This window comes from Phocoena phocoena, chromosome 16 (genome assembly GCF_963924675.1).
Source record: "Phocoena phocoena chromosome 16, mPhoPho1.1, whole genome shotgun sequence".
Classification (NCBI taxonomy): domain Eukaryota; kingdom Metazoa; phylum Chordata; class Mammalia; order Artiodactyla; family Phocoenidae; genus Phocoena; species Phocoena phocoena.
Genome location: NC_089234.1, coordinates 61,960,603 through 61,985,938, shown reverse-complemented (window position 1 = coordinate 61,985,938; position 25,336 = coordinate 61,960,603). Strand labels below are relative to the sequence as shown.

Sequence of the window (25,336 nt, the reverse complement as noted above, 5' to 3'; positions counted from 1 at the left end):
GGCTAGAATATCCTCCTGCGTCCTGTTCCCATCCAAATCCTTCCAATCTGTCTCCAGACTTCCCTCTGCCTCTGGTTCTGGTTCTAGTTCTGGTTCTCCCTCTGGTGAAGGCCTCCTCCCTCTCCCAGTCTAGAGGGCGTGGCCTCCATGTGGCCTGACCCAATTACTTGGAGCCCTAGGTCCTGCCCTGATGGGGATGGTTAACCCTTTCCTAACTGTCTTATCTTCACTAAGGGAGTGTAAGCTGTAAGGGATCAGGGGGCTACATCTTCTTGACTCTCCATGTCCATAACTCCCCCCAAGGCAGCAGCAGGGGGCCAGGCACACAGTAGGTGCTCCGCAAACATGTGCTTTGCTGGGCACTGGCTTGGAGGCAGCAAACCCACCCTCTGTCTCCAGCTGCAGGGTGAGCTGGCCCTCTCATGGGCCTCAGACTGTGTATCTGTTCACAGGGTAGGGATGGTGGGTGGGCTGGGTCCCTTCCTGCTGTGGCTTTTCCTACCCCCTCCTTGACCTCTTACCCCACAGGTCTTGGGTCCTGAGGCCGCTGGCAGACTATGGGTACAACGGCCAGCACAGCCCAGCAGACAGTCTCGGCCAGCGCCCCCTTTGAGGGCCTCCAGAACGGTGGCACGATGGATGGTCGGCACTCACTCAGTGTCCACTCCTTCCAGACCACGGGCTTGCACAACAGTAAGGCCAAGTCCATCATCCCCAACAAGGTGGCCCCCGTCGTGATCACGTGAGTGGCAGGACGAGTGTGACCGTGTCCCCGGAAGACATGGCTGGGGGGAGCTGCCTGGAGGGGTGGTGGCAACAGCACTTCACGTCTCCAAACTGCTTTCGTAGATGAAGATACTGAGGCCCAGAGAGGTTAAGCAGTTTGTCTGGAGTCACACAGGAAGTGGGTGGCAGAGCCAGCGTCTGTCGCAGGTCTCTTAGCCCATATTACTTGCCATGTCACAGTGCCAGGGAGTGTGGAGAGGGAAGAGTGGCTGGGGGAGGGGGGACACCCTTTTGAGAGTAATTTTTGGCTGATGTTTTCAAAGGAAGTTTATATTCTTAGTTGCGTAAAATGTCGATTTTTTTTCACCCCCCACAACCTGTAATTATGTTTCGAAACTGAGGTTAACACCAGGCCATTAAAGGGCCGGGCTGAAAAAGCTGGAAGCTGTTGGTCAACTCTCCTAATTAGGCCCTTCAAGGACATTCCCAGAGGGGGCTGAGGGTTTGTTCTGGCCCCATATTTTGAGAGACCTGGACACACTGCATGCGTCATGTGGGCCCAGGGAAGGAGTGGGTGCTAGGAGCCTGAGGCCAGGGAGACAGAAGGGGCATTGGCTGCGTCTCCTGGTGAGTCAGGAAGCCTTGTCTTACATCATGTCTGCCCACCGAGCTTCCCTGCCTCTGGACCCCTCCAGGATGGAGGAAGTGGGACATGATGAGCTAAGAATTAAATGTGTTCCATGCAGAGACGTTTGGCAGAGACTTAGCAGATGGGGCCTTCTGTATAAGGAAACCTGAGGAGTGGGAATGATAAATCCGGCCTGCTGCCTTTGAGGCCTGACAGGAAAATTGTAGTCATAATACGTTACTGTGCTCATGATAAGGGGAGGAAAAGAGATGTTAAATAAAAGGGACTTGAGGGCTTTCCTGGTGGCTCAGTGGTTAAGAATCTGCCTGCCAATGCAGGGGACATGGGTTCGAGCCCTGGTCCGGGAAGATCCCACATGCCGCGGAGCAACTAAGCCCGTGCGCCACAGCTACTGAGCCTGCGCTCTAGAGCCCACGAGCCACAACTACTGAAGCCCATGTGCCACAACTACTGAAGCCCGCGTGCCTGGAGCCTGTGCTCCACAACAAGAGAAGCCACCGCAATGAGAAGCCTGCACACCACAACGAAGAGCAGCCCCCGCTCGCCACAAGTAGAGAAAGTCTGCACGAAGCAATGAAGACCCAACACAGCCAGCAATAAAAAAAAAATAAAATAAATTTATTAAAAAAAGAAAAAAGGGACTTGATATATAGTCTTTTGACTAGCAGATGACAAAACTAGGTCCGGGTCTTGAGCACAGTGTTGGAACCTCGTGTCCTGGACCTGGCTCTGCCTCTGTCCTGCTCTGTGACCGTGGGCAGATACTTTTCCCTCTCGGGGCCTCAGTTTCCTTATCAGGTTATGTGGGGATGACATTCAAAATATTTAAGCGTGGTGTGGCTCAGGACAGTCACCGGTCTGCTGCAAAAATCCACTGTAGTGAGACTGTGTGCTCCCTGGAGCCAGCCGTGACCCAGTGATCCTTGGGTTGTAGCTTGTTTGAGGTTCAAGGGACCTTAGAAGATCATCCGGTACAGCGGCTGGCAAACCATATCCTTCAGGCCCATCTCCTGTTTCGGTAAATAAGAGTTCAGTAAGTGTTCGTTGGGACACTGCCGCTCCCGCTCATTTGCATATTGTCAGCAGACGCTTAAGGCTGCAACAGCAGAGTTGAGTAGGTGCAGCTTGACTGCGTGGCCCACAAAGCCTCAAGTATTTACTATCTGGTCCCTTATAGGAAAGGTTTGCTCACTCCTGATCTGATAGCTCTTAGATCAGATGTGAAAACTGATCTCGACACAGAAACTGAGTCTCGGGAGTCAGAAGGGTTTGCTCGCCACGGGTCCCGTGTGATGGAGGCAGAGCTGGCCGAGGGAGCCCAGGTCTCTGGACTGCTGTCTAGTGCTCGCCACCCCAGTCATTCCCCCACCCTGCCTTTCCTTTTGTAAAGAGGCTCAGACCCCAGATCATGAGCTCTGGGAGGCTGTGTCTTATTCATTGTTATAATCAGCACAGAAACTTGTTGGGTCTTGAGTGCACAGCGCTCCGCCTGGTTTAGCATCTACAGAAAGCTGTGGGTTTTGTTTGAAATGGCCCTGTGTGGAGGTAGAACTACTGCTAGTAATTGTAGTTAGATTACTAAATGATCACAGTCTTCGAGGCCCTGGGCTAAGCACTTACTTCATTGGCGCCTTGTCTTCTCACAGCAGCCCTTAGGAGGTTGCAATTACTGGAAACGGAGCTATAGAGCAAGTAACTCCAAAGCCATGGAGTTACTGAGCAGTGGAGTTGGAGTCATACCCAGGCCATGTGGCCCCAAAGCCTGGGTCCTGAACCACTGCACTGTGCTAGGGGGTTGTCAGTGTGGGGTTGTTCTCAGAGACAGTCTGATGGAGGGACCGTCTGGGATGGTCCTTGTTAAGCCTTGTTTAAGGAGGCCTTAAACAAGACAGAAGCTTCTGTCTACACAAAAGTCCAGGAGGTGCTCCAGGCTGACGTGGCTGCTCCATGATCATTCAGGCTCCTCTTCTCTTGTTGCCCCACCATCATCAGCATCTACTTCCTGCCATCATTTCTGGATGCTAGGCAGGGAGGAGGGAAGGGTAGAGGGCACACATCTTCTCTTTAAGGGGATGGCCCAGAAGTTGCACACATCACTTCTCCTCACATCCCATTGGCCCAAACTGAATCACATGATCACACTAGCTGCAAGGGAGGCTGGGACATGTAGTCTTCAGCTGGATGTCCCAGTCACAATTCCAGGGTACTATTGCTGAGGAAGAAGGAGAGAGTGGCTATTGGGGGACAGTGGGCAGCCTCTATCATAAATGCGTGGGTGGGACGGGGTGGCCCTGCCGTAGGCCTGGTGAGGGTGGAGCGGATACTGGCCACGGAGGTTGCCTGACTCAGTCTCCGTTCTGCCCCTGGCAGGTACAACTGCAAGGAGGAGTTCCAGATCCACGATGAGCTGCTCAAAGCCCATTACACGCTGGGCCGGCTCTCAGATGCCACCCCAGAGCACTACCTGGTGCAGGTGAGGTTGGGCCTGTCCCTCTCTCCCCCTTGCGGCCTCTTCCACCCTCTTGCCCTCCTTCCTCACAGGCTCCCTCCCTAATCTCCTCCTGCTTTCCACACTGTCCCCCTTCTCTGCTTCACTGCCTCACCCTCTGGGGTCCTGTTCCCACTTCCTCTCACCCCCTGGTTTCCTGAGCCCCGTTCCTCCTGCCCTGTGGAGCCCCCTGCTCTTCTGTCCCCATCTGTCCCCTGCCTGGCCCCCAGCCTGCCCACACCTCTCTCTTGGAGCACCAGGGAGAACAGAGAAGGGAGCCTGAAAGACCTGGGACCCCAGACGACTCCCTGCAGGCTCTCCATCCCATTCTCTTTTGAAGTTTCAGAACTTCTCTGGAATGTAGAGATATGTAGATGTACATGTACATCTATCTATCTGTCTTTGTATCTTTTTTTTTTTTTTGTCTTAAATATCCCCTGGAAAGTAAAGTCTACAAGGGCAGATGACTTTTCATGTGTCTTGTTCACTGCTGTAGCCCCAGGCCCTAGAACAGTGCTTGGGTATAATGTAGGTGCTCAATAAATAGTGAACGAATGAATGAATGAATGATAATCATGATGATTAAACTGTATTTGTTGAAAGAGGGTCCGGGTAGGAGGTGGCAGTGGACGGGTAGATGGGTGAACAGGTAGATAAGATGACCTCATGGTTCCTTTTTGCCCAGGAATGTGTCTTCTGGTTCCTCCTGCTTTCACCTGATCCCTGAGTAGTGTTTTCCTCTTTTCTCTGTAGTCACTGCCTCCCCAGCTGGGGAGCGGAGAAACCTGCCCATTCCCAGAGCCGCAGGCCTCTAGGAAGTGGCTAGCAGGTTTCTCCTGGTTGGTTCTTGGTGCCCCAGCTGTGACTCCCTACTCGAGCCCCTTTTCCGTGAGCTTCCTCTGGGTATGAGAGATGTTTGCTGTGTGCCCGGGGAGCTGCAGGCCCACCCTAGAGGCAGCTTTGGTCTTCTGTTTCATGTCCCTGGAGCACCTCTCCCTGCTCTCCTTCTTCAAGGCCAGGCTCAGATGCCACTTCCTGCATGAAGCCTTTTTGGATTCCCCCTCAGGAGGAGTTGCCTTTTCCCACACTGTACGACACTCCTCCTGGCACCATGGATAGTCACTTATTTTGTCTGCTTTTTCCACGAGTCAGCAGACAACTTGAGGACCATGTCCCCCACCCCCTCTCCCTGCTCCCCATCCCCTGGGGCCTGGGACAGAGCCCTGTTTGTGGAAGACGTCCCTGAGTCATCTGAGTGACCCCCTGTGGCTCTCCGCCTGCCAGGGCCGCTACTTCCTGGTGCGGGATGTTGCAGAGAAGATGGACATGCTGGGCACTTTGCAGAGCTGTGGGGCCCCCAACTTCCGGCAGGTGCGGGGCGGGCTCACTGTGTTCGGCATGGGGCAGCCCAGCCTCTCAGGATTCAGGCGGGTTCTTCAGAAACTCCAGAAGGACGGACACAGGGTAAGCATGGCCATTTCCCATGCAGGGGCTAGCCCCCAAATCTGGGGAAAGGGGTTCCAGGAGGGGCAACTTCAGAGGCTCTGGAGGGGCCTGGCCATATCATAAGGAGGGTGACTGGTGGCCAGGCCCAGGCCCTGCCAGGCCTTCAGTGCCATTATGGTCACTGTGGTCAGCATGACTGGGAAATTCTGGGTAAATGTTTATTGTAGTGTCCTGTGTGGACATGGGAGCCCCGAGGTCAGCAGCCCCTTATACCCCCCACAGGGTGATGATCACAGCTAACACTTACGTCCTCATGTCAATCCTATGAGGCAGTTATTCACCCATTTTACAGAGGAGGAAACTGAGGCCCAGAGAGGATAAGTGACACAGCCCCTGAGTGGTGTCCCAAGACACAAACCTAGACCCCTGGACTCCACGCACCTGCTTTACATGCCTCCTCTCTCCTGCCTGATGTGGAGGTGGGGCTTTGAGTGTCTCCAGGACAGGGGATGAGTGGCCACTGTGATTGCGGGCTTATGGCGGGCAGCCGAGTGTGATTTGACCTGGGTTAAGATGGAGAGGCCTTAGTGAACCAGAGTGGGGAGGGGGTGTTAGCTGAGCACGGATCCCACCTTCCCAGCAAGTTCTGCAGGGCGGGGCCTGCCCACACATCTCCCGCTGTCTGTACGGTGCTCAGTGAATGAAGGATTACGTGATGGTGGTAGGCATTCACTTCTTCAGCTGATGTTTATCAAGCGCTTGATTTACCTAGGGCTCTGCGCTAGGAATTGTGGGGACATGAAAATGACAAGGACATAATTCTACCTGCAAGGAACGTAGTCCGCAAAGGGAGAAAGATGTATTCATTGATAACGTTAATCCAGAGCAGGAGTTAACACCACAAGATTCAGATGAAGGGCTCTTGGCCCTGAGAGGAGGGAGGGTCAGGAGCCGGTGGCATTGGGACTGAGCTTTGCTTCTGGGGTAGGATTCGGGTTTCAGGGGCAGAGTGGGGTGATGGGCCTGCGATGAGGGGGAGCGGCTAGCTCGGAGGCCCCGAGGTGGGGTAGCGTTGATGCTTCCTCCCTTCTTGGGTTCCCGGCAGGAGTGCGTCATCTTCTGTGTGCGGGAGGAGCCCGTGCTGTTTCTGCGTGCTGATGAGGACTTTGTGCCCTACACGCCTCGAGACAAGCAGAGTCTTCACGAGAACCTCCAGGGCCTCGGACCCGGGGTCCAGGTGGAGCGCTTGGAGCTGGCCATCCGGAAGGAGGTGAGGGCCACCGGTGTGGGTGGGAGGCCGCCCCCCTCGTAGGCCTTGGACAGCTGAGTTGAGCCCCAGCCCCGCTTTGCTCTTACTGGCACACACTCGCTCACTTTTCTGCCCTGCTTAGGTGAATGGCTGCTGCAACGCTGGCTCCGGGCAGCCTGGGGAAGGACTTTTCTTCTCGGCTCTGCTTGCCTCTGCCCCTTTCCCACCCTGCTTTTCTCCTCCAAACTCAGCACCATTATTTAGAAAAGGGTCTGGTGGAGGAGAAAGAGCTCTAGACTGAAAGCCCCAGGACAAGTTCAGCCTCCTGTGAGCTGTGAGGCCTGGGCTGGGTCACTTCTCTCCATGGGCCTCTGTTTCTGAGGTTCCTCTGTCCTCCTCCTTCACAGCTGGGAGGTTTGTCAGGGTCTCTGAGGCTGTTGACGCACCCATAGGTGTGTAAATAGTGTGTGGGGGTCATGGCGTCCCCTACCTCCCCTGGGACATCCCGGGCAGGAACGGAAGCCACAGCTCAGGCTTCCTCCCCTCTAGCTCCCAGTTGACCGAGCTTCCTCCTGTCCTTCAGTCTGGCGGTTTAGCCAATTCCTGCTGCCCACTGGGCCAAGCCCTTCCAACCTGGCCCCAGTGTGGGCCATAGCAGCTCAGGCATGGGTGGCTGCCCTCGGGCCAGTGGCCGCCCTGGTCCCATCAGGGCTCCCAGGGCACAGAGAGGACCTCTGGTGTGTAGTTCTCCCTGGAGGGAAAGCAGCCTGTCCATGGCCTCGGTGTGGCCTAGGCACTCCAGAGCTCAGTCAGGAAAGTCCATCATGGCCCTCTGACCCCCTACCACCTCTAGATCCACGACTTTGCCCAGCTGAGCGAGAACAAGTACTACGTGTACCACAACACCGAAGACCTGCGGGGGGAGCCCCACGCCGTGGCCGTCAAGGGCGAGGACGATGTGCACGTGACCCAGGAGGTGTACAAGCGGCCCCTCTTCCTGCGGCCCACCTACAGGTACCGAGGGCCTGCACAGGCCCCCAGTGTGCTGGGTGTGGGTGCTCTCTAGGCCTGCTCTCCAGCTGCGGCCTCAGTCTCACCATCTGCAGGTTGGGCTGAGTTCCCCACGCCTGTGTCTCCCATGGGAATATGGGAGTGAGGGGATGTCCGGCGTGTGTGGCCTGCCTGATGGGCCGCTCCCCCTCACCCGGCAGGTACCACCGTCTGCCCCTGCCAGAGCAAGGAGCCCCCCTGGAAGCCCAGTTTGATGCCTTTATCAGTGTCCTCCGGGTAAGTGGGGGCAAGAGGGGTGCTGGGAGCATGGAGGGTGGGCAGGTGCTTGGTCTGTGTCAAGGCCCCGTCTCCATGGAGATGCCCTGGTAGGTGTGGCTTCTGGAAGAAGGCTGAGGGCGTGAGTGCGTGGGCTGTGTGTGTGTCTGGTGTGGGTGTGTATTTGTACATTCTCTAATGACAGAGCCCAGCGCTGACCGTCTGGAGGACTGGACTCTGGCTGTGGCTTGGCTGCTAACTTGCTGTGTGATCCTGGACAGATCTCCTAACTTCTAGGCCTCAAGTTCCTCATTTCTATATTGGAACTAAAAATTCTTACCTTCCAGGCTTCAGCTGATATCTCCTGAGTACCGGTGTTTCTGTCCCAACCCCCTTGGGAGGTCACCTTATTTAATTTGCCTCTCACAGCAGAGTAACTGTGGCCCTGTCCACTCTGAGTAGTTCTCAGCTCCAGGGCCCTGGGAAGGAGGCAGGGCCTGTGCTCCTGGGGCAGGTGGAGCAGATCGGGCCATGGGGCTGGGCGGCCCATGTCATGATCCCCCAGCCCCAATTTGGTCCTCAGCCGAGGGCTTTCTGGTCACGCTGTTGCCTACTCTTCATGGCCCTTCCCCAGGAGACCCCCAGCCTGCTGCTGCTCCGGGAGGCCCACGGGCCTCCCCCTGCTCTCCTCTTCAGCTGCCAGACGGGCGTGGGCAGGACCAACCTGGGCATGGTTCTGGGCACCCTCATCCTGCTTCACCACAGTGGGACTGCCTCGAGGCCGGAGTGAGTGGCTAGTGGGACCCAGTGCCCCAGGGGACTGTGGGGATAAGGAGGGGAGGGCGGGGCTGCCCCACGTTGCCGGGGACACGTCAGAAGCCCAGAGCTACAGCTGGAAGTCGGGCAGCTGGGGTTCACTTCCCAGTTTGCTGCAGACTTCACTGGCTGACCTGGAGAAAGTCACTTGGCCTTTCTGGGCCCCAGTTTCCCCAGTGGAACAAATGCCTCTTGTCTCCCCAACTGATTTGGAAGGAAAACTTGGAGCATGTAGTCCGGTGCCTCTCATCGGCCAGGTGAATGGGAGGGTGTCGACAGTGGGGCGTCCTCCAGTCCTGCGGGGGTGCTGACGAGGCTACTGCCCCTCCCTGTCAGGACTGCCCCTACGAAGACCAAGCCACTGCCCATGGAGCAGCTCCAGGTGGTCCAGAGCTTTCTCCACGTGGTGCCCCAGGGGAGGAGGATGGTGGAGGAGGTGAGCTAGGGGGCTGGGCAAGGAGCTGGGGGTGGGGCCGTGGAGGGGCACTCGCTCCCCTCACTGGGGGGCCTCTTCCTCCCCTGCCCGCTCCTTCCCTTCCCGGCCAGTCATTCTCTTTCCCCCTCTCTTCTCTTCTACCTCCTGCCATCTTTCCCTGGCCCTGCTCCATCCCTGCTGCCGTCCCCTCTTCCCTGCCCTGGTCTCTGGCACCAGGTGGACAGAGCCATCACCGCCTGTGCAGAGTTGCACGACCTGAAGGAAGTAGTCTTGGAACACCGGAGGGAGCTGGAAGGCAGCCCGCCGGAGACCCCGGCTCAGGTGAGGCATCGAGAGCCGCTGCTTTTGCCTGAGCCCGGCAGCCTTGTTTGGTTGGGCCTGTTGACGGGCCCCCTTCAGACTGGCTTTTCCTAATTGCTGCTTCTCCCATGAGCAGAGCAGTTTTCAGAGGAAGGGGAGATGGGGAGCTGGGCCTGCAGGAAGAGAGGAAGTTTACTTTCCCTGACCAGAGCCCCTTGCTGCAGAATAAACAGGATGGAGGAAGGGGCTGCTGGCAAGGTGCTGGGGGCCTCTGGCTCCAGATACTTCCCAGGCTGCTCCCGGCTCCCCCTGCAAATAAAAACCCTCGCTGTTCTTTGGGAAGGCCAAGGTTTGGTCCAGCCGCTGATTCTGCAAGAGTGATGGGCTCTGGGCTGTCTCAGCAGGCCTGTCCCTGTGCTCTGGGGAGAGGAGGTTGGCTTGTTCGCACACAGCGCATGGAAAGAATCTAAAGCCCACAGAGTCTTTTTCTTCTTTAACACTTAAAAAAGTGTTTTAAAAGCAATATTATATCATAGAAAATAGAGAAAATTGAGAGAAGGAATAAAACTGCCCGTCATCCAAGCCCAGCTGCCGTGAGCATTTTGGCTGCCTTCCTTCAGTTTTCATATCTCTGATGTTCTTTTGTAGGTTGCCTAGGGCACATCTATGTCCTGCTTATTTCACGTAACCCCGTCTCTTCCATGTCATACCTGCTTATCGTTGTTGAGGTTTACTGGCTGTGGAACCAAAGCCATTGCGAGGCTCAGCCATCATTGGCCCGATAGTTTAGGAGCAGAGCTCTGGCCCGATTGCCTGAGTTCTTTCTGTTCCTGGCTCTGCCACCTAGAGGCGTGTGGACCTGGGCAACCTGCTTCACTGCTCTGTGCCTCAGTTTCCCCACTCGTAAAATGAGGCCACTCACAATAACTACCCCATAGGGTTGTTGTGAGGATTAGGTGAGCTCAGGTCATAAGGCCTCAGAAGGGCGCCTGGCAGAGCAGGTGTTCCTCCTGGCCGTCACCTGCTGTGATCCTCAGGCCCCATCTAGTTGCGCAGTGGGGTCAAAGTGAGTACTTCGCATTGAACTACTGATGAGGCTTTTGTGTATTTAGGATTTTTCCCCTTATAAGGTCTAGATTAGGGGTTGACAGACGATGGCCCACGGGCCAAATCCAACCCACCACCTGTTTTGATAAATAAGTTTTGTTGGAACGAGGTCTTGCCCATCCATTTATGTACCGTCTCTGGCTCAACAGCGTGACAGAGTTCAGCTGTTGCAAGGCAGATCGTGTCGCCCACAAGCCTAGAAAATTTACTGTCTGGCCTTTTATAGAAATAAAAGTTTGCTGACCTCTGGCCTGGATTCCCAAAGATGGGGTTAAATTTCATCCAAGGGCATGACCTTTTTTTCGGGCCTGTACGAATCTCACTTGCCCTCTAGAAGGTGGTGCTGACTCAGCAGGGGAAACCTGAGATCCGAAGGTGAAGAGAGGGACCCTTGGAATTTTCTGTGACAGCCCCCTGCCCAGAGCACGCTGGGGTGGGGAGGGTCGCAGCTCTTAAGCGAGGGCCTCTGGTTCAGGGAAGGGTGTTTATACACTTGCTGCTTCAACACGGATTGTGGGCGACCCTGCATGGTGGGTGGCATCGGAGCAAAGTGGCGAGGCCCAGCCTGTCTCTGGGCACAGAGCCTCACCGAGAGCTGTAGTGCCTCCTGGGGTCACCAGTAGCTCTTCCTGCACCATGGATAAACCACAGCAAATGGGATAGGGTTGGAAGAACTTCCAACCTGGCGAAACAGGGTTATGAAGGGTGGGGGTAGATTGTCTAATGGGAATTTCTGAGGCTTAACTCCTGCCCTTCTGGGGATGGGGACGGGTGGCTTAGCAGCCCCATCTTTACTGCCCGCCCTCCTTCCTGGTCCCTTCCTCTCAGGAAAGCGGCAGCCAGCGCGGTGTCCGGCAGAGGGCGCTGCGGAGCCTGGAGCGATACTTCTACCTGGTCCTGTTTAACTACTATCTCCATGAACAGGTGGGGCAGGGGGATGAGCGGACCCATCCCCCTTTCTCCTGGGGCCCCTCCAGACTCCCCACCCAGTGACTGGCATGGGGTTGATGGGGACCCCTGTGGAGCCGGGGAGGGGAGTGGGGACATGTGTGTTGGTTCCAGAGGAAGGCGGGTTTGGGGGAGGCAAGGAGAGACCCAGATAGAGGGATGGTCCCTGAGCAGGTCAGGCAAAGGGAGGCCCCACGTCTCGTTCCTCTGGGCCCATCTCTGTACCCTTAGCCAGGGCATCGGGGCCTGGAGGGATCTCGCTTTGGATATCCCGGTCCTCTCTCCCCAGCCCCTCATCCCTGCTCTGGGCCGTGATGGGTATCTCTCGGGGTCCCCCGACCAGAGGGCAGGCAGGGAGAGTTTGGGATGGCCATGTGACCCTGAGCTCCCGTCTCTCCCTGCCTCGGGCTGCAGTACCCGTTGGCTTTTGCCCTCAGTTTCAGCCGCTGGCTGTGTGCCCGTCCCGAACTGTACCGCCTGCCTGTGACACTAAACTCAGCAGGGCCTGTGGCCCCTGGGGACCTCGTCACCACCGGCTCCCTGGTGAGCGTGCCTGGCTGGCTGGGGAAGTGGGCGTGGGTGTGGGCTGGCCCCGGGGTTGATTACAGCCTTGGTTCCTGTGGGGTTGGGCTAAGCATTGCCCTCACAGGAAGCAAAGGGTGGATGGCCCGTGCGGTGATGGGATCCTCCTGTGAACAAAACGGGGCCATTCTCAGGCCCTAAGAAGCATTTGCAGCTCTGGCTACGTTCCAGTACCCACTCCTCATTCTGAACCCCAAGCGCTCTGGGCTGGGAGTCAGGAGACCTGGTTCTGGTATCTTTGCCACCAGCCTCTCATCTTTGAGCCTCGGCTTCCTAATCTGGAGAGTGGGCACCATTGCACTTGCCCTTGCCAGGGTGGTTATGAAGCTCCAAGTGTGCAAAAGAGCTTTCTAAACTGTCAAGTGCTGGTCTCACCCCCAGGTTCTGAACCTCAGTCGGCCGCTGAGGGTCCCAGGCTTGCTTCTCTCCCAACAGGGGGCAGATGACCTCGTCTCCCCGGACGCACTCAGCACCGTCAGAGAGATGGACGTGGCCAACTTTCGGCGGGTGCCCCGTTTGCCCATCTATGGCACGGCCCAGCCCAGTGCCAAGGTGACCAGCCAGGGGGCCCACTTGTGGGGTGAGGAGAAGGGGGGTTGAGCTCTTTCACTGACGGCCATCTGTCCCCCCAGGCCCTGGGGAGTATCTTGGCCTACCTGACCGACACTAAGAGGAAGCTGCAGCAGGTCGTGTGGGTCAACCTGAGAGAGGAGGCTGTGCTGGAGTGTGACGGGCGCACCCACAGCCTGCGGTGGCCTGGGCCCCCCACGGCCCCTAGCCAGGTGGAGGTGAGGCCCTCCTGCCTTGTACGCACCCCTGCCTTGGAGGCCTTCTGGGGACTTGGCCTGAAAGGGTCTTCAGAAGCGTCTGTGCTCCTTTTGTACAGATGAAGAAACTGAGACCCCGAGAGGAGCGGTCTCAGGGAGTGGCTGACTCAGGACTTCCTTGCAGCCCCGGGTCTGGTTATAAACCTTGAGGCTTGAGAAGGGGGAGGGATGGGCCCGGAAGCCAGGACTATCCTGGCCGCAGAGGTGCTGGTCTTTCAGGGCTGGCCTGGGGGCTGCCGCGTGGCCTGAGCCCTCCGTCCCACCCTCCCCTAGAACCTGGAGACCCAGCTGAAGGCCCACCTGAGCATGCCTCCCTCAGGCACCCAGGGCCCACGGACCCGCAGGTTCCAGACATGCCTCACGACGCAGGAGGTCTTCAGCCAGCACCGTGGGGCCTGCCCTGGCCTTACCTACCACCGCGTCCCCATGCCAGACTTCTGTGCCCCCCGCGAGGAGGTGAGGGGGCTGCGTGGCTGAGGCCTCTGGGGAGGGAGAGGACGCCCCCGCCCCCCGCCTCCCTCGGGCCTGGGCCTTGGCTGTGGGCACAGCTCCCCAGAGGGACTAAGAGCTTGTCCTGCAGGGTTTCGGGTCGGCCTAGGTGGTTTATTCACGTGCCTGCCAAGCTTCATGTTTGCGTGCACGCGCGTGCCTGTTTGTGTGTGTATTATGTGTTGTAGGTATGTGTGGGGTGGGTGAGCATGTCTGTGTGTGTTCAGAGTGGGTGTGGTTGTGGAGAGTGTGTGTGGTGTGTCTGTGTCTATGGAGGCTGTGCTGTGCTACTTGACTTTACTGGGGGACGTGTGGAGAGCGTGTCTGGTGGGGAGCTGTGTGGTGTGTGTGTAGGGGGTTTGTGGAGGAGGGTGCTGGGGAATGCTGTGTGTGACTGAGGGAGTTCTGTGTGCATGTGGTACCTGTAGGTTTATGCCTGTGAATGTCTGTACGGTCTGTGGGTCTTTAAGGTTTGTGTGGTGTGTGTGCCTGGCATGTATTGTGTGGGGGTCGCTCTGTGCCTGTGTGATGTGTCAGTTCTTTGGGTGATGCGCCTGTGTCTGTCTGTCTGTGAGACGGGTGGTGACGGGGCTTGTATGGCCCCCTCACTTTGCTCTGTGGGTCTGGCTGCCCGTAGTTTGTTGCCCTCTGGTGGTCTCCCGCTGCAGTGATCGGCTGAGGTTGGGATCTGGGTTGGGTCCACCTCAGGTGGGCAGTTGGGGGGGGGGTGTCCACGTGCAGCCGGGGGGCGCAGCACCTAGGAATGTGCTTGTTCTGCCTGGCAGATGGTGGGCACCAGGAACCTCAGGTGTGTGCCCGTGTCTGCTCGTACGTCCAGTGCCTGGTTATATGGGAGTGTGGCTGTTTACGTGCACGTGGTCTTGTGTGTACTGCAGTGAGCTGAGTGTATGTGCATACAAGGTTGTGAGCCTGACACAGCCAGGCTCCGGGCAAACACTCCCAGGACAGCTGCCGGGGTTGCCATTTGGAGGGATGGGCCATCTTGGGAGTCTGTGCAGCTGGGAGTACCCACTGACTCAGACCTCGGTCTTCCTGTGCAGGATTTTGACCGGCTGCTGGGGACCCTGCAGGCTGCCCTCGCCAAGGACCCGGGTTCCGGCTTCGTGTTCAGCTGCCTCAGCGGCCAGGGCCGGACCACGACTGCCATGGTGGTGGCCGTGCTTGCCTTCTGGCACATCCGAGTATGTGTGGCCTCCTGTGTGAGGACAGGGCTCTGCCCAGGCAGGGTGGGCATTTGGTCCCTGGGGACCCTGGCTGTGGCAGGAAGGTGTGGTCCCAGAGCCCCCTCTCATCAGCCCTGGGCAGACGGCGCGTGGGCCGGCAGACCCCCGGCACGGGCTCCAGCTGTGGGCAGAGCTGGGGGAGGGTGCGGTCTGGTAGCCATGCTTCCGGTCCCAGCAGCTGTCCTCCCTTAGGGCTTCCCCGAGGTGGGCGAGGAGGAGCTCGTGAGCGTGCCCGATGCCAAGTTCACCAAGGGCGAGTTTGAGGTGAGCATGCCCTGTGGGGTCCCCAGGGGACACCTGGGGGAGGGGAGGGATGAGTCTTGCTGGCAGGTTGGGGGGAGATCTTCAAAGCTCCTCCTAAGGCCATTACCTTATTCTACCTCATCGTATCAGTCCTTCTCTGTCCCCATTTCACAGATGAGCAAACAGGGCACAGGGTAGCTTGGCTCTGGGCCCTGGCAGATGGTGTTTGGAGAAGAGGGGGCGGATCCCCCCCACTCCTCCTGGCCCTGCTGCTGGGCTCCTGGCCACCATCTTGTCTGGGTAACACTGACGACCACCTCACGGGCACCTGGGACCCAGCTGTGGTTGGTGACCCTGGTGCCAGGCCCCGGACCACCCTACCCCACCCCCATTTCAATTCAGGGCACTGGATGGACAGTGCTAACATCTCACATTTAGCCATCCATGTATTGCACCTCATGTGCCTCATGTCGTGTTCCCTGACACCCTGTAAGTAGGTGGCAGTGTCCCCGTCTTACACATGGGGCAAGTGGAACTCAGAGTTGGCACGTGGCTGCCCGGTGTCGGTGTTGTGGTCGGCTCCTGCCTACCTGGCCGGCCTGGCCAGTGCCCCTTCCCTGCCCTCCCTACTGTCCTGACACCCAGGCCTCCATGCAGCTCCTCAAACTCACCAAGCGCTTTCAGCTTCTGGGCCTTTGCATATGCTTTTCCCTTGCCCTGGACCACTTCTCTCTTCCTTCTTCTGGCTGATTCTTTTCTTTTTAATTTCTTATTGTGGTAAAACGTACATAACACAAAATTTACCATTTTAACCATTTTTCAGTGTACAGCTCTGTGGCATTAAGTACATTCACATTATTGTGCAACCATCACCACCATCTCCAGAACTTTTTCCTCAGGCCAAATTGACCGTATCCATTAAACACTAACTGCCCATCTCCCCTCCCCCAGCCCCTGGCAGCCACCATTCCGCTTTCTATCTCTGAATTTGACTGGGTCTCTGAATTTGACTCTTTTACATACCTCATGTGAGGAGAACCATACAGTGTTTGTCCTTTTGTGACTGGCTTATTGCACTTAGCATAATAGCATCCAGTTTCATCCGTGGTGTAGCATGTGTCACAATTTGCGTTTTTAAAAGACTGAGTAGCATTCCATTGTAAGTATCGACCACATTTTGTTTATCCATTCATCTGTCCGTGGGCACTTACGTTGTCTTCACCTTTGGGCCACTGTGAATCACGCTGCTGTGAACATGGGTGTACACATATCTGTTTGAGTCTTTGCTTTCAATTCCAGAAGTGGAATCACTGGATCAACTGGTAATTCACTGTTTAAATTTTGAGGAACTGCCATATTGTTTTCCACAGCAGGTGCACCATATACATTCCTGCCAACAAAGCACAAGGGTTCCAGTTCCTCCACATTCTTGCCAACACTTGTTGTTTTTTTTTTTTTGATAATAGCCTTCCTAGTAGGTATGAAGTGACATCTCACTGTGGTGTTGATTTGAATTTCCCCACCGACTAGTGATGTTGAATATTGTTTCATTTGTTTTATGGCCATTTTTGTACCTTTCTTGGAGAAATGCCTATCTGAATTCTTTGCCCATTTTTGATTTGGGTTTTGTTATTGTTGAGTTGTAGGAACTCTTTATATATTCTGGATATCAATCCCTTGTTAGATACGTGATAGTTCGGTGGGTTGCCTTTTTACTCTATTGATAGTGTCCTTTCATGCAAAAATTTTTAATTTTGATGAAAATCAATTTGTCTGTTTTTTCTTGTTTCCTGTGCTTTTGGTGTCATATCCAAGAAGTCACTGCTAAATGCAACATTATGACGCTTTTCTTCTAAGAATTTTATGGTTTTAGCTCTTACATTGAGGTCTTTGATCCATTTTGAATTAATTTTATTTTTTTAGTTTAATTTTATTTTTTTAATATAGCAGGTTCTTATTAGTTATCCATTTTATACATATTAGTGTATATATGTCAATCCCAATCTCCCAATTCATCACACCACCACCCCACCACCACCACTTTCCCCCCTTGGTGTCCATACGTTTGTTCTCTCCATCTGTGTCTCTATGTCTGCCCTGCAAACCGGTTCATCTGTGCCATTTTTCTAGGTTCCACGTATATGTGTTAATATTACAATATTTGTTTTTCTCTTTCTGACTTACTTCACTCTGTATGACAGTCTCTAGATCCATCCACATCTCTACAAATGACCCAATTTCGGTCCTTTTTATGGCTGAGTAATATTCCATTGAATATATGTACCACATCTTCTTTATCCTTTTGTCTGTTGATGGGCATTTAGGTTGCTTCCTTGACCTGGCTATTGTAAATAGTGCTGCAGTGAACATTGGGGTGCATGTGTCTTTTTCTTTCTTTTTTATTTGCGGTACGCGGGCCTCTCACTGTTGTGGCCTCTCCTGTTGCGGAGCACAGGCTCCGGACGCGCAGGCTCAGCGGCCATGGCTCATGGGCCCAGCCGCTCCGCGGCATGTGGGATCTTCCCAGACTGGGGCATGAACCCATGTCCCCTGCATCAGCAGGCGGACTCTCAACCACTGCGCCACCAGGGAAGCCCCCATGTGTCTTTTTGAATTATGGTTTTCTCTGGGTATATGCCCAGTAGTGGGATTGCTGGGTCATATGTTAATTCTATTTTTAGTTTTTTAAGGAACCTCCATACTGTTCTCCATAGCGGCGGTATCAATTTACATTCCCACCAACAGTGCAAGAGGGTTCCCATTTGTCCACACCCTCTCCAGCATTTGTTGTTTGTAGATTTTCTGATGATGCCCATTCTAACTGGTGTGAGGTGATACCTCATTGTAGTTTTAATTTGCATTTCTCTAATAATTAGTGATGTTGAGCAGCTTTTCATGTGCTTCTTGGCCACCTGTATGTCTTCTTTGGAGAAATGTCTATTTAGGTCTTCTGCCCATTTTTGGATTGGGTTGTTTGTGTTCTTAATATTGAGCTGCGTGAGCTATTTATATATTTTGGAGATTAATCCTTTGTCTGTTGATTTGTTTGCAAATATTTTCTCCCATTCTGAGGGTTGTCTTTTCATCTTGTTTGCAGTTTCCGTTGCTTTGCAAAAGCTTTTAAGTTTCATTAGGTCCCATTTGTTTATTTTTGTTTTTGTTTCCATTACTCTAGGAGGTGGATCAAAAAAGATCTTGCTGTGATTTATGTCACAGAGTGTTCTTCCTATGTGTTCCTCTAAGACTTTTATAGTGTCCAGTCTTAACATTTAGGTCCATTTTGAGTTTATTTTTGTGTATGGTATTAGGGAGTGTTCTAATTTCATTCTTTTTTTTTTTTTAATTTCATTCTTTTACATGTAGCTGTCCAGTTTTCCCAGCACCAGTTATTGAAGAGACTGTCTTCTCCATTGTATGTCCTTGCCTCCTTTGTCATAGATTAGTTGACCATAGGTGTGTGGGTTTATCTCTGGGCTTTCTATCCCATTCCATTGATCTATAGTTCTGTTTTTGTGCCATACCATTATTGTCTTGATTAGTGTAGCTTTGTAGTATAGTCTGAAGTCAGAGAGTCTGATTCCTCCAGCTCTGTTTTTTTCCCCTCAAGACTGCTTTGGCTATTTGGGGTCTTTTGTGTCTCCATACAGATTTTAAGATTTTTTTGTTCTAGTTCTGTAAAAAATGCGATTGGTAATTTGACAGGGATTGCATTGAATCTATAGATTGCTTTGGGTAGTATAGTCATTTTCACAATATTGACTCTTCCAATCCAAAAACATGGTATATCTCTCCCTCTATTTGTATCATCTTTAATTTCTTTCATCAGTGTCTCATAGTTTTCTGCATACAGGTCTTTTGTCTCCTTAGGTAGGTTTACTCCTAGGTATTTTTTTCCTTTTGCTGCAGTGGTATATGAGAGTGTTTCCTTAATTTCTCTTTCAGATTTTTCATCATTAGTGTACAGGAATGCACGAGATTTCTGTGCGTTAATTTTGTTTCCTGCAACCTTACCAAATTCATTGATTGGGTCTAGTAGTTTTCTGGTGGCATCTTCAGGATTCTCTATGTATATATAGTATCATGTCATCTGCAAACAGTGACAGTTTTACTTCTTCTTTTCCACTTGTATTCCTTTTATTTCTTTACTGATTGCCATGGCTAGGATTTCTAAAACTATGTTGAGTAACAGTGGCGAGAATGGACATCCTTGTCTTGTTCCTGGTCTTAGAGGAGATGCTTTCAGGTTTTCACCATTGAGAATGATGTTTGCTGTGGGTTTGTCGTATATGGCCTTTATTATGTTGAGGTAGGTTCCCTCTATGCCCACTTTCTGGAGAGCTTTTATCGTAAATGAGTGTTGAATTTTGTCAAAAGCTTTCTCTGCATCTACTGAGATGATCATATGGTTTTTCTTCTTCAGTTTGTTAATATGATGTATCACATTGATTGATTTGCATATATTGAAGAGTCCTTGCATCCCTGGGATAAATCCCACTTGATCATGGTGTATGATCCTTTTAATATGTTGTTGGATTCTTTTTGCTAGTATTTTGTTGAGGATATTTGTGTCTATATTCATCAGTGATATTGGTCTGTAATTTTTTTGTATTATCTTTGTCTGGTTTTGGTATCAGGGTGATGGTGGCCTCATAGAGTGAGTTTGGGAGTGTTCCTTCCTCTGCAGTTTTTTGAAAGAGTTTGAGAAGGATGGATGTTAGCGCTTCTCTAAATGTTTGACAGAATTCGCCTGTGAAGCCATCTGATCCTGGGCTTTTGTTTGTTGGAAGATTTTTAATCACAGTTTCAATTTCAGTGCTTGTGATTGGCCTGTTCATATTTTCTGTCTCTTCCTGGTTCAGTCTCGGAACGTTGTGCTTTTCTAAGAATTTGTCCATTTCTTCCAGGTTGTCCATTTTGTTGGCATAGAGTCGCTTGTAGTAGTCTCTTAGGATGCTTTGTATTTCTCTGGCGTCTGTTTTAACTTCTCCTATTTCATTTCTAATTTTATTGATTTGAGTCCTCTCCCTCCTTTTCTTGATGAGTCTGGCTAATGGTTTATCAATTTTGTTTATCTTCTCTAAGAACCAGCTTTTAGTTTTATTGATCTTTGCTATTGTTTTCTTTGTTTCTATTTCATTTATTTCTGTTCTGATCTTTATGATTTCTTTCCTTCTACTAACTTTGAGTTTTATTTGTTCTTCTTTCTCTAGTCCCTTTAGGTGTAAGGTTAGATTGTTTATTTGAGATTTTTCTTGTTTCTTTTCCCCTCTTAGAACTGCTTTTGCTGCATCCCATAGGTCCCGTAGGTTTTGGATCATCATGTTTTCGTTGTCATTTGTCTCTAGGTATTTTTTGATTTCCTCTTTGATTTCTTCAGTGATCCTATTTAGTAACGTATTGTTTAGCCTCCATGTGTTTGTGTTTTTTACGTTTTTTTCTCTGTAATTGATTTCTAATCTCATAGCATTGTGGTCAGAAAAGATGCTTGATATGATTTCAATTTTCTTAAATTTACTGAGGCTTGATTTGTGATCCAAGATGTGATCTATCTTGGAGAATGTTCCGTGTACACTTGAGAAGAAAGTATAATCTGTTTTTGGATGGAATGTCGTATAAATATCAATTAAATCTATCTGGTCTGTTGTGTCATTTAAAGCTTGTGTTTCCTTATTAATTTTCTGTTTGGATGATCTGTCCATTGGTGTAAGTGAGGTGTTAAAGTCCCCCACTATTATTGTGTTACTGTCGATTTCCTCTTTTATAGCTGTTAGCAGTTGCCTTATGTATTGAGGTGCTTCTATGTTGGGTGCATATATATTTATAATTGTTATATCTTCTTCTTGGATTGATCCCTTGATCATTATGTAGTGTCCTTCCTTGCCTCTTGTGACGTTCTTTTTTTTAAAGTCTTTTATCTGATATGAGTATTGCTACTCCAGCTCTCTTTTGATTTCCATTTGCATGGAATATCTTTTTCCATCCTCTCACTTTCAGTGTGTATGTGTCCCTAGGTCTGAAGTGGGTCTCTTGTAGACAGCATATATATGGGTCATGTTTTTGTATCCATTCAGTGAGCCTGTGTCTTTTGGTTGGACATTTAATCCATTCATGTTTAAGGTAATTATTGATATGTATGTTCCTATTACCATTTTCTTAATTGTTTTGGGTTTTTTTTTTTTTGTGGTACATGGGCCTCTCACCGCTGTGGCCTCTCCCGTTGCGGGGCACAGGCTCCGGACGTGCAGGCTCAGCGGCCATGGCTTACGGGCCCAGCCGCTCCGCGGCGTGTGGGAGCCTCCCAGACCGGGGCACGAACCCGCGTCCCCTGCATCGGCAGGCAGACTCTCAACCACTGCGCCACCAGGGAAGCCCATTGGGTTTGTTTTTGTAGGTCCTTTTCTTCTCTGTGTTTCCCACTTAGAGAAGTTCCTTTAGCATTTGTTGTAGAGCTGGTTTGGTGGTGCTGAATTCTCTTAGCTTTTGCTTATCTGTAAAGTTTTTGATTTCTCCATTGAATCTGAATGAGATCCTTGCCGGGTAGAGTAATCTTGGTTGTAGGTTCTTCCCTTTCATCACTTTAAATGTGTCATGCCACTCCCTTCTGGCTTGTAGAGTTTCTGCTGAGAAATCAGCTGTTAACCTTATGTGAGTTCCCTTGTATGTTATTTGTCTTTTTTCCCTTGCTCCTTTCAATAATTTTTCTTTGTCTTTAATTTTTGTCAGTTTGATTACTACTTTGTGTCTCGGTGTGTTTCTCCTTGGGTTTCTCCTGCCTGGGACTCTCTGCGCTTTGTGGATTTGGGTGGCTGTTTCCTTTCCCATGTTAGACCCGTTTTTGACTACAGTCTCTTCAAATATTTTCTCGGGTCTTTTCTCTCTCCGTTCTCCTCCTGGGACCCTTATAATGCGAATGTTGTTGCGTTTAATGTTGTCTGAGAGGTCTCTTAGGCTGTCTTAATTTCTTTTGATTCTTTTTTCTTTAGTCTGTTCCATGGCAGTGAATTCCACCATTCTGTCTTGCAGGTCACTTATCCGTTCTTCTGCCTCAGTTATTCTGCTATTGATTCCTTCTAGTGTATTTTTCATTTCACTTATTGTATTTTCATCTGTTTGTTTGTTCTTTAATTCTTCTAGGTCTTTGTTAAACATTTCTTGCATCTTCTTGATCTTTGCCTCCATTCTTTTTCCGAGGTCCTGGATCATCTTCACTATCATTATTCTGAATACTTTTTCTGGAAGGTTGCCTATCTCCACTTCATTTAGTTGTTTTTCTGGGGTTTTATCTTGTTCCTTCATCTGGTACGCAGCCCTCTGCCTTTTGTTCTTGTCTATCTTTCTGTCTGAATTAATTTTTGTATATGGTATAAGGTAAGGGTCCAAGTTCATTCTTTTGCATGTGGATATCCAGTTTTCCCAGCACCATTTTTTGAAAAGAATGTCCCTTCCCCATCGAATGGTTTTGCAAAAATCATTTGACCGTATACACGAGGGTTTATTTCCAAGTCTACATGTCTGTCCCTCAGATGTGATAGTTAGAACTCTCTCTACTCACACCCAGTCCTGTGCCAGGAGCTCTGAGTGTGCTCCCTTCTTCACCCTTCACAGCTCCCAAGGGTTAGGTGCCCTTACTACTCCCAGTTGATAGATGAGGAAACTGAGGTGCTGGGAGCCAAGCTCATCACCCTAGAACCACGTCAGAGAGGTGATGGGGTCAGGGCACAAGCCAGGTAGTTGACCTCTGAATCTGTGTTCTAAAGTTACATCATGTGACCCAAGGATGCCCCTGTATCCCCATCCTTAGCCACCCCAAGACATGCTCATGTCTAGACCAGCTTCCTTTGTAATTAATTCAGGCCTGTGGAGCCCACAGTCCAGTGGGGAACATTCAATAGACTGTGAAGAGTGCTGAAATAGACATTGGTTCTGAGCGCCAAAGGTGCAGCTGGGGGAGCCCAAGAGGGCTTCGTGGAGGATGTGACATTTGAGTGCATTTTAGAAAGATGAGTGAGTCTCCTGGGACTGGGGGGAGGGATAGTGTGCAGAGGGGATCAAACGTGCAAAGGAGGGAGTCTGGAAGGGGCAGGACCTGTGGAAGGCTGCAGTTGGCCAGAATGGAAGGAGGCAGGGCTGAGGTGGGGGCCCTGACTGTGAGGACCCTGGAAGACCACACTGTGTGATTGACCTTAACCTTGGGGCCAGCAGAGAAGTAGGGGAGGTCGTGATCAGATTCTCATTCTGGAGGCCAGTGTGTGGAGGAGGGTGTGGAGAGGAGAGCCCGGGGCCTGAGTGAGGCGGGGGCCGCCTGGTGAACAGGAGTCCAGTCACTATTGGCTGGTCTTGGGGGCCATTGGTTGTGAGGCAAAGAGGGAAGACACCCAGGATGACCTCAGGTTTCTGGCTGGCGCTGGTGACAGCCAAGGAGATGAAGAATTCAAGGGGAGGAGCAATTTAGGGGGAGAGGCTAGGAGTTTGGTTTGTTGCATTTGAAAAAGCTGTAGCCCTCTGCCTGGGGAACTGCCCCTGGGCCATCCTGGGGACCTACCTGTGGTCCACACTCCTCTCAAATGAGATGTCCGACCCAGAGCTTGGGATCCGGATGTGGCCTGAGCCGGATTAGCCGAGGGTCCTCCCGGGTGATGGATCCTCTTTTCCCACCGGGCTGTAGCTCCACCCCTGCCGGTGTGCCGGCCCTGGGCCAGTTCCTTCTGAGAAACGCAGGGGTGAGGGAGCACCCTGCCTGCCACGATCCCGCTAGGGCCCAGTTGTGGAGATGGGTCAGATTGAGAGAAGAGCTGAGTTGGGTAGGGTTTTGGTCTTTTGTTCATTTAGCATCGTCTGCGGGGCACCTCCTAGGTGGAAAAGCTATTGCTCTCGGGGATTAGGGAGCTTCTTGTCTGGTGGGGAGCAGATGTGAACAAGTGGGGACACGGATGGATGGGATGGATGAGTAGGTGGAGGTCGACTTCGGGGCTGTGAAAGGACCAAGCGGGCTGCTGGGGTGACTGAGGGGGCTCCAAGAAGGCGTTGGAGCCCTGGGGGGGTGGGTTATGAGGGAGGCTGGGAGGCAGGTGGGGTCAGGCACTGGGGGACCTTGTAGACGTGGGGAAGCTTTCGGTTTTTATGTTGAGTGCAAGGGAGCCAGGAAGAGACTGAAGCCCAGGAATTACACAAACAGGACGTGCTCACACTTACACTTTCCTATGGCCTCTCTGGCTACCAGCGAGAAGGAGGGGCTGCTGCAGTGGGGGTGGGAGGTGCTGGAGGCTTGGGTTGGTGCTGGCGCAGGGGTTGCAGGGTAGGCACATCCAGAGGGGGGTCCGCAGGGGTGTGGTCGGGAGGGTGACTGTGGGGAGAAGCCCTGCCCTGCGGAGTGATCTTAACGGGCCTCAGTTTCCCCAAGTAAAGGGGGGCTTACTTCAGATGAGCGGTGTCCACACTGGGTTCCCCAGAGCTGGGTGTTTCCGAAGTGTCTGGGGGCTGCTGCCAGGTGGAGGGAGAGCCAGCGAGGCCCCAGCTTAGGCCTGTCCTGTATCCCCGCCTCGCCCCGCCAGCCCCAGTTACATGACAGCTATCTGTTTTATGGGTTAGAGTCCTGGGTAAGGCTTCGTTTGAAGCAAGGTTCCTGCTGCTTAAAAAATAAGCACCTCTGGAGCCCTGGCCTCAGAGATACGGAGGAACGCCCTTGTTCCCCGCCCCCATCTGAGAAGCAAGGAGTGGTCAGGGCCTGGGCCTTGAGGCCAGTGCGGCCCTTGGTGTGGGTGAACCTGTTGCCGGGGCTAGAGGCCCCCCCCTTGGTCGTCTCTGCTCATTCCCCTCCTCTGGTCCCAGGTGGTGATGAAGGTGGTGCAGCTGCTGCCTGATGGGCACCGCGTGAAGAAGGAGGTGGACGCGGCCCTGGACACGGTCAGTGAGACCATGACGCCCATGCACTACCACCTGCGGGAGATCATCATCTGCACCTACCGCCAGGTGAGCCTCGGCCCCGGCCCGGCTGCCGTCCCCACGTGCACAGCCCAGGAGGCGGCCACCGTCGGTGTGAGGGCTGGGGGCCCCACGGTCACTTCTTCACCTTCTGGAAGCGGAGGTGATCCCTGACATGGAAAGACGGCCAGCCCCGGCTCGTCCTGGCTGCGCTCTAGAGCGCTCGGTGGGGTGTGTGCGGGGGTGAGGTTCAGGGTATTTAGCAGCTGCTGCGGCTCTGGGACCCGTCAAGGATGTGACCGGTCAGAGGAGCACCCTGTCCTAGATCCCTGTGGTGCCAGGCATTCACTCTCCGGTTTCTGGGCCCTGGGGGCCCTGGGGACCCTGGGCAAGAGGCAGGTTGGTAGATGGGTCCTGGAGAGTGGCTGTTTAATATCCGGCGGGGAAGCCGTTCAGTGTTTTCACAGCTGATGCTGCCTGAGGGACTGGGCATTCAATAATACAAACCAGAAGTTTTCTAAAGAAGTCCAGATTTCATATAAACATTCAGATTTTTAGCCTATCTAGAAAAAATGTGCCCTCCAGTCGGCTGTGGTTCC

At 52.6% G+C, this 25,336-nt stretch overlaps 1 protein-coding gene across 1 annotated transcript in view; it reads left to right on the top strand.

Moving 5' to 3' along the window:
* The first annotated feature begins 557 nt into the window (after window positions 1–557).
* PALD1 (phosphatase domain containing paladin 1) overlaps window positions 558–25,336 on the top strand; it is a 43,113-nt gene continuing 18,334 nt past the window's right edge. Inside the window, exons 1-17 of the mRNA XM_065894464.1 lie at window positions 558–742; window positions 3,746–3,848; window positions 5,148–5,327; window positions 6,415–6,579; window positions 7,412–7,572; window positions 7,770–7,845; window positions 8,459–8,610; window positions 8,977–9,076; window positions 9,293–9,397; window positions 11,312–11,407; window positions 11,846–11,974; window positions 12,449–12,565; window positions 12,646–12,801; window positions 13,114–13,296; window positions 14,391–14,531; window positions 14,766–14,837; window positions 24,645–24,785. Coding sequence (XP_065750536.1) covers window positions 558–742; window positions 3,746–3,848; window positions 5,148–5,327; window positions 6,415–6,579; window positions 7,412–7,572; window positions 7,770–7,845; window positions 8,459–8,610; window positions 8,977–9,076; window positions 9,293–9,397; window positions 11,312–11,407; window positions 11,846–11,974; window positions 12,449–12,565; window positions 12,646–12,801; window positions 13,114–13,296; window positions 14,391–14,531; window positions 14,766–14,837; window positions 24,645–24,785 — 2,262 coding nt within the window. The remainder of the gene's footprint in view (window positions 743–3,745; window positions 3,849–5,147; window positions 5,328–6,414; window positions 6,580–7,411; window positions 7,573–7,769; window positions 7,846–8,458; window positions 8,611–8,976; window positions 9,077–9,292; window positions 9,398–11,311; window positions 11,408–11,845; window positions 11,975–12,448; window positions 12,566–12,645; window positions 12,802–13,113; window positions 13,297–14,390; window positions 14,532–14,765; window positions 14,838–24,644; window positions 24,786–25,336) is intronic.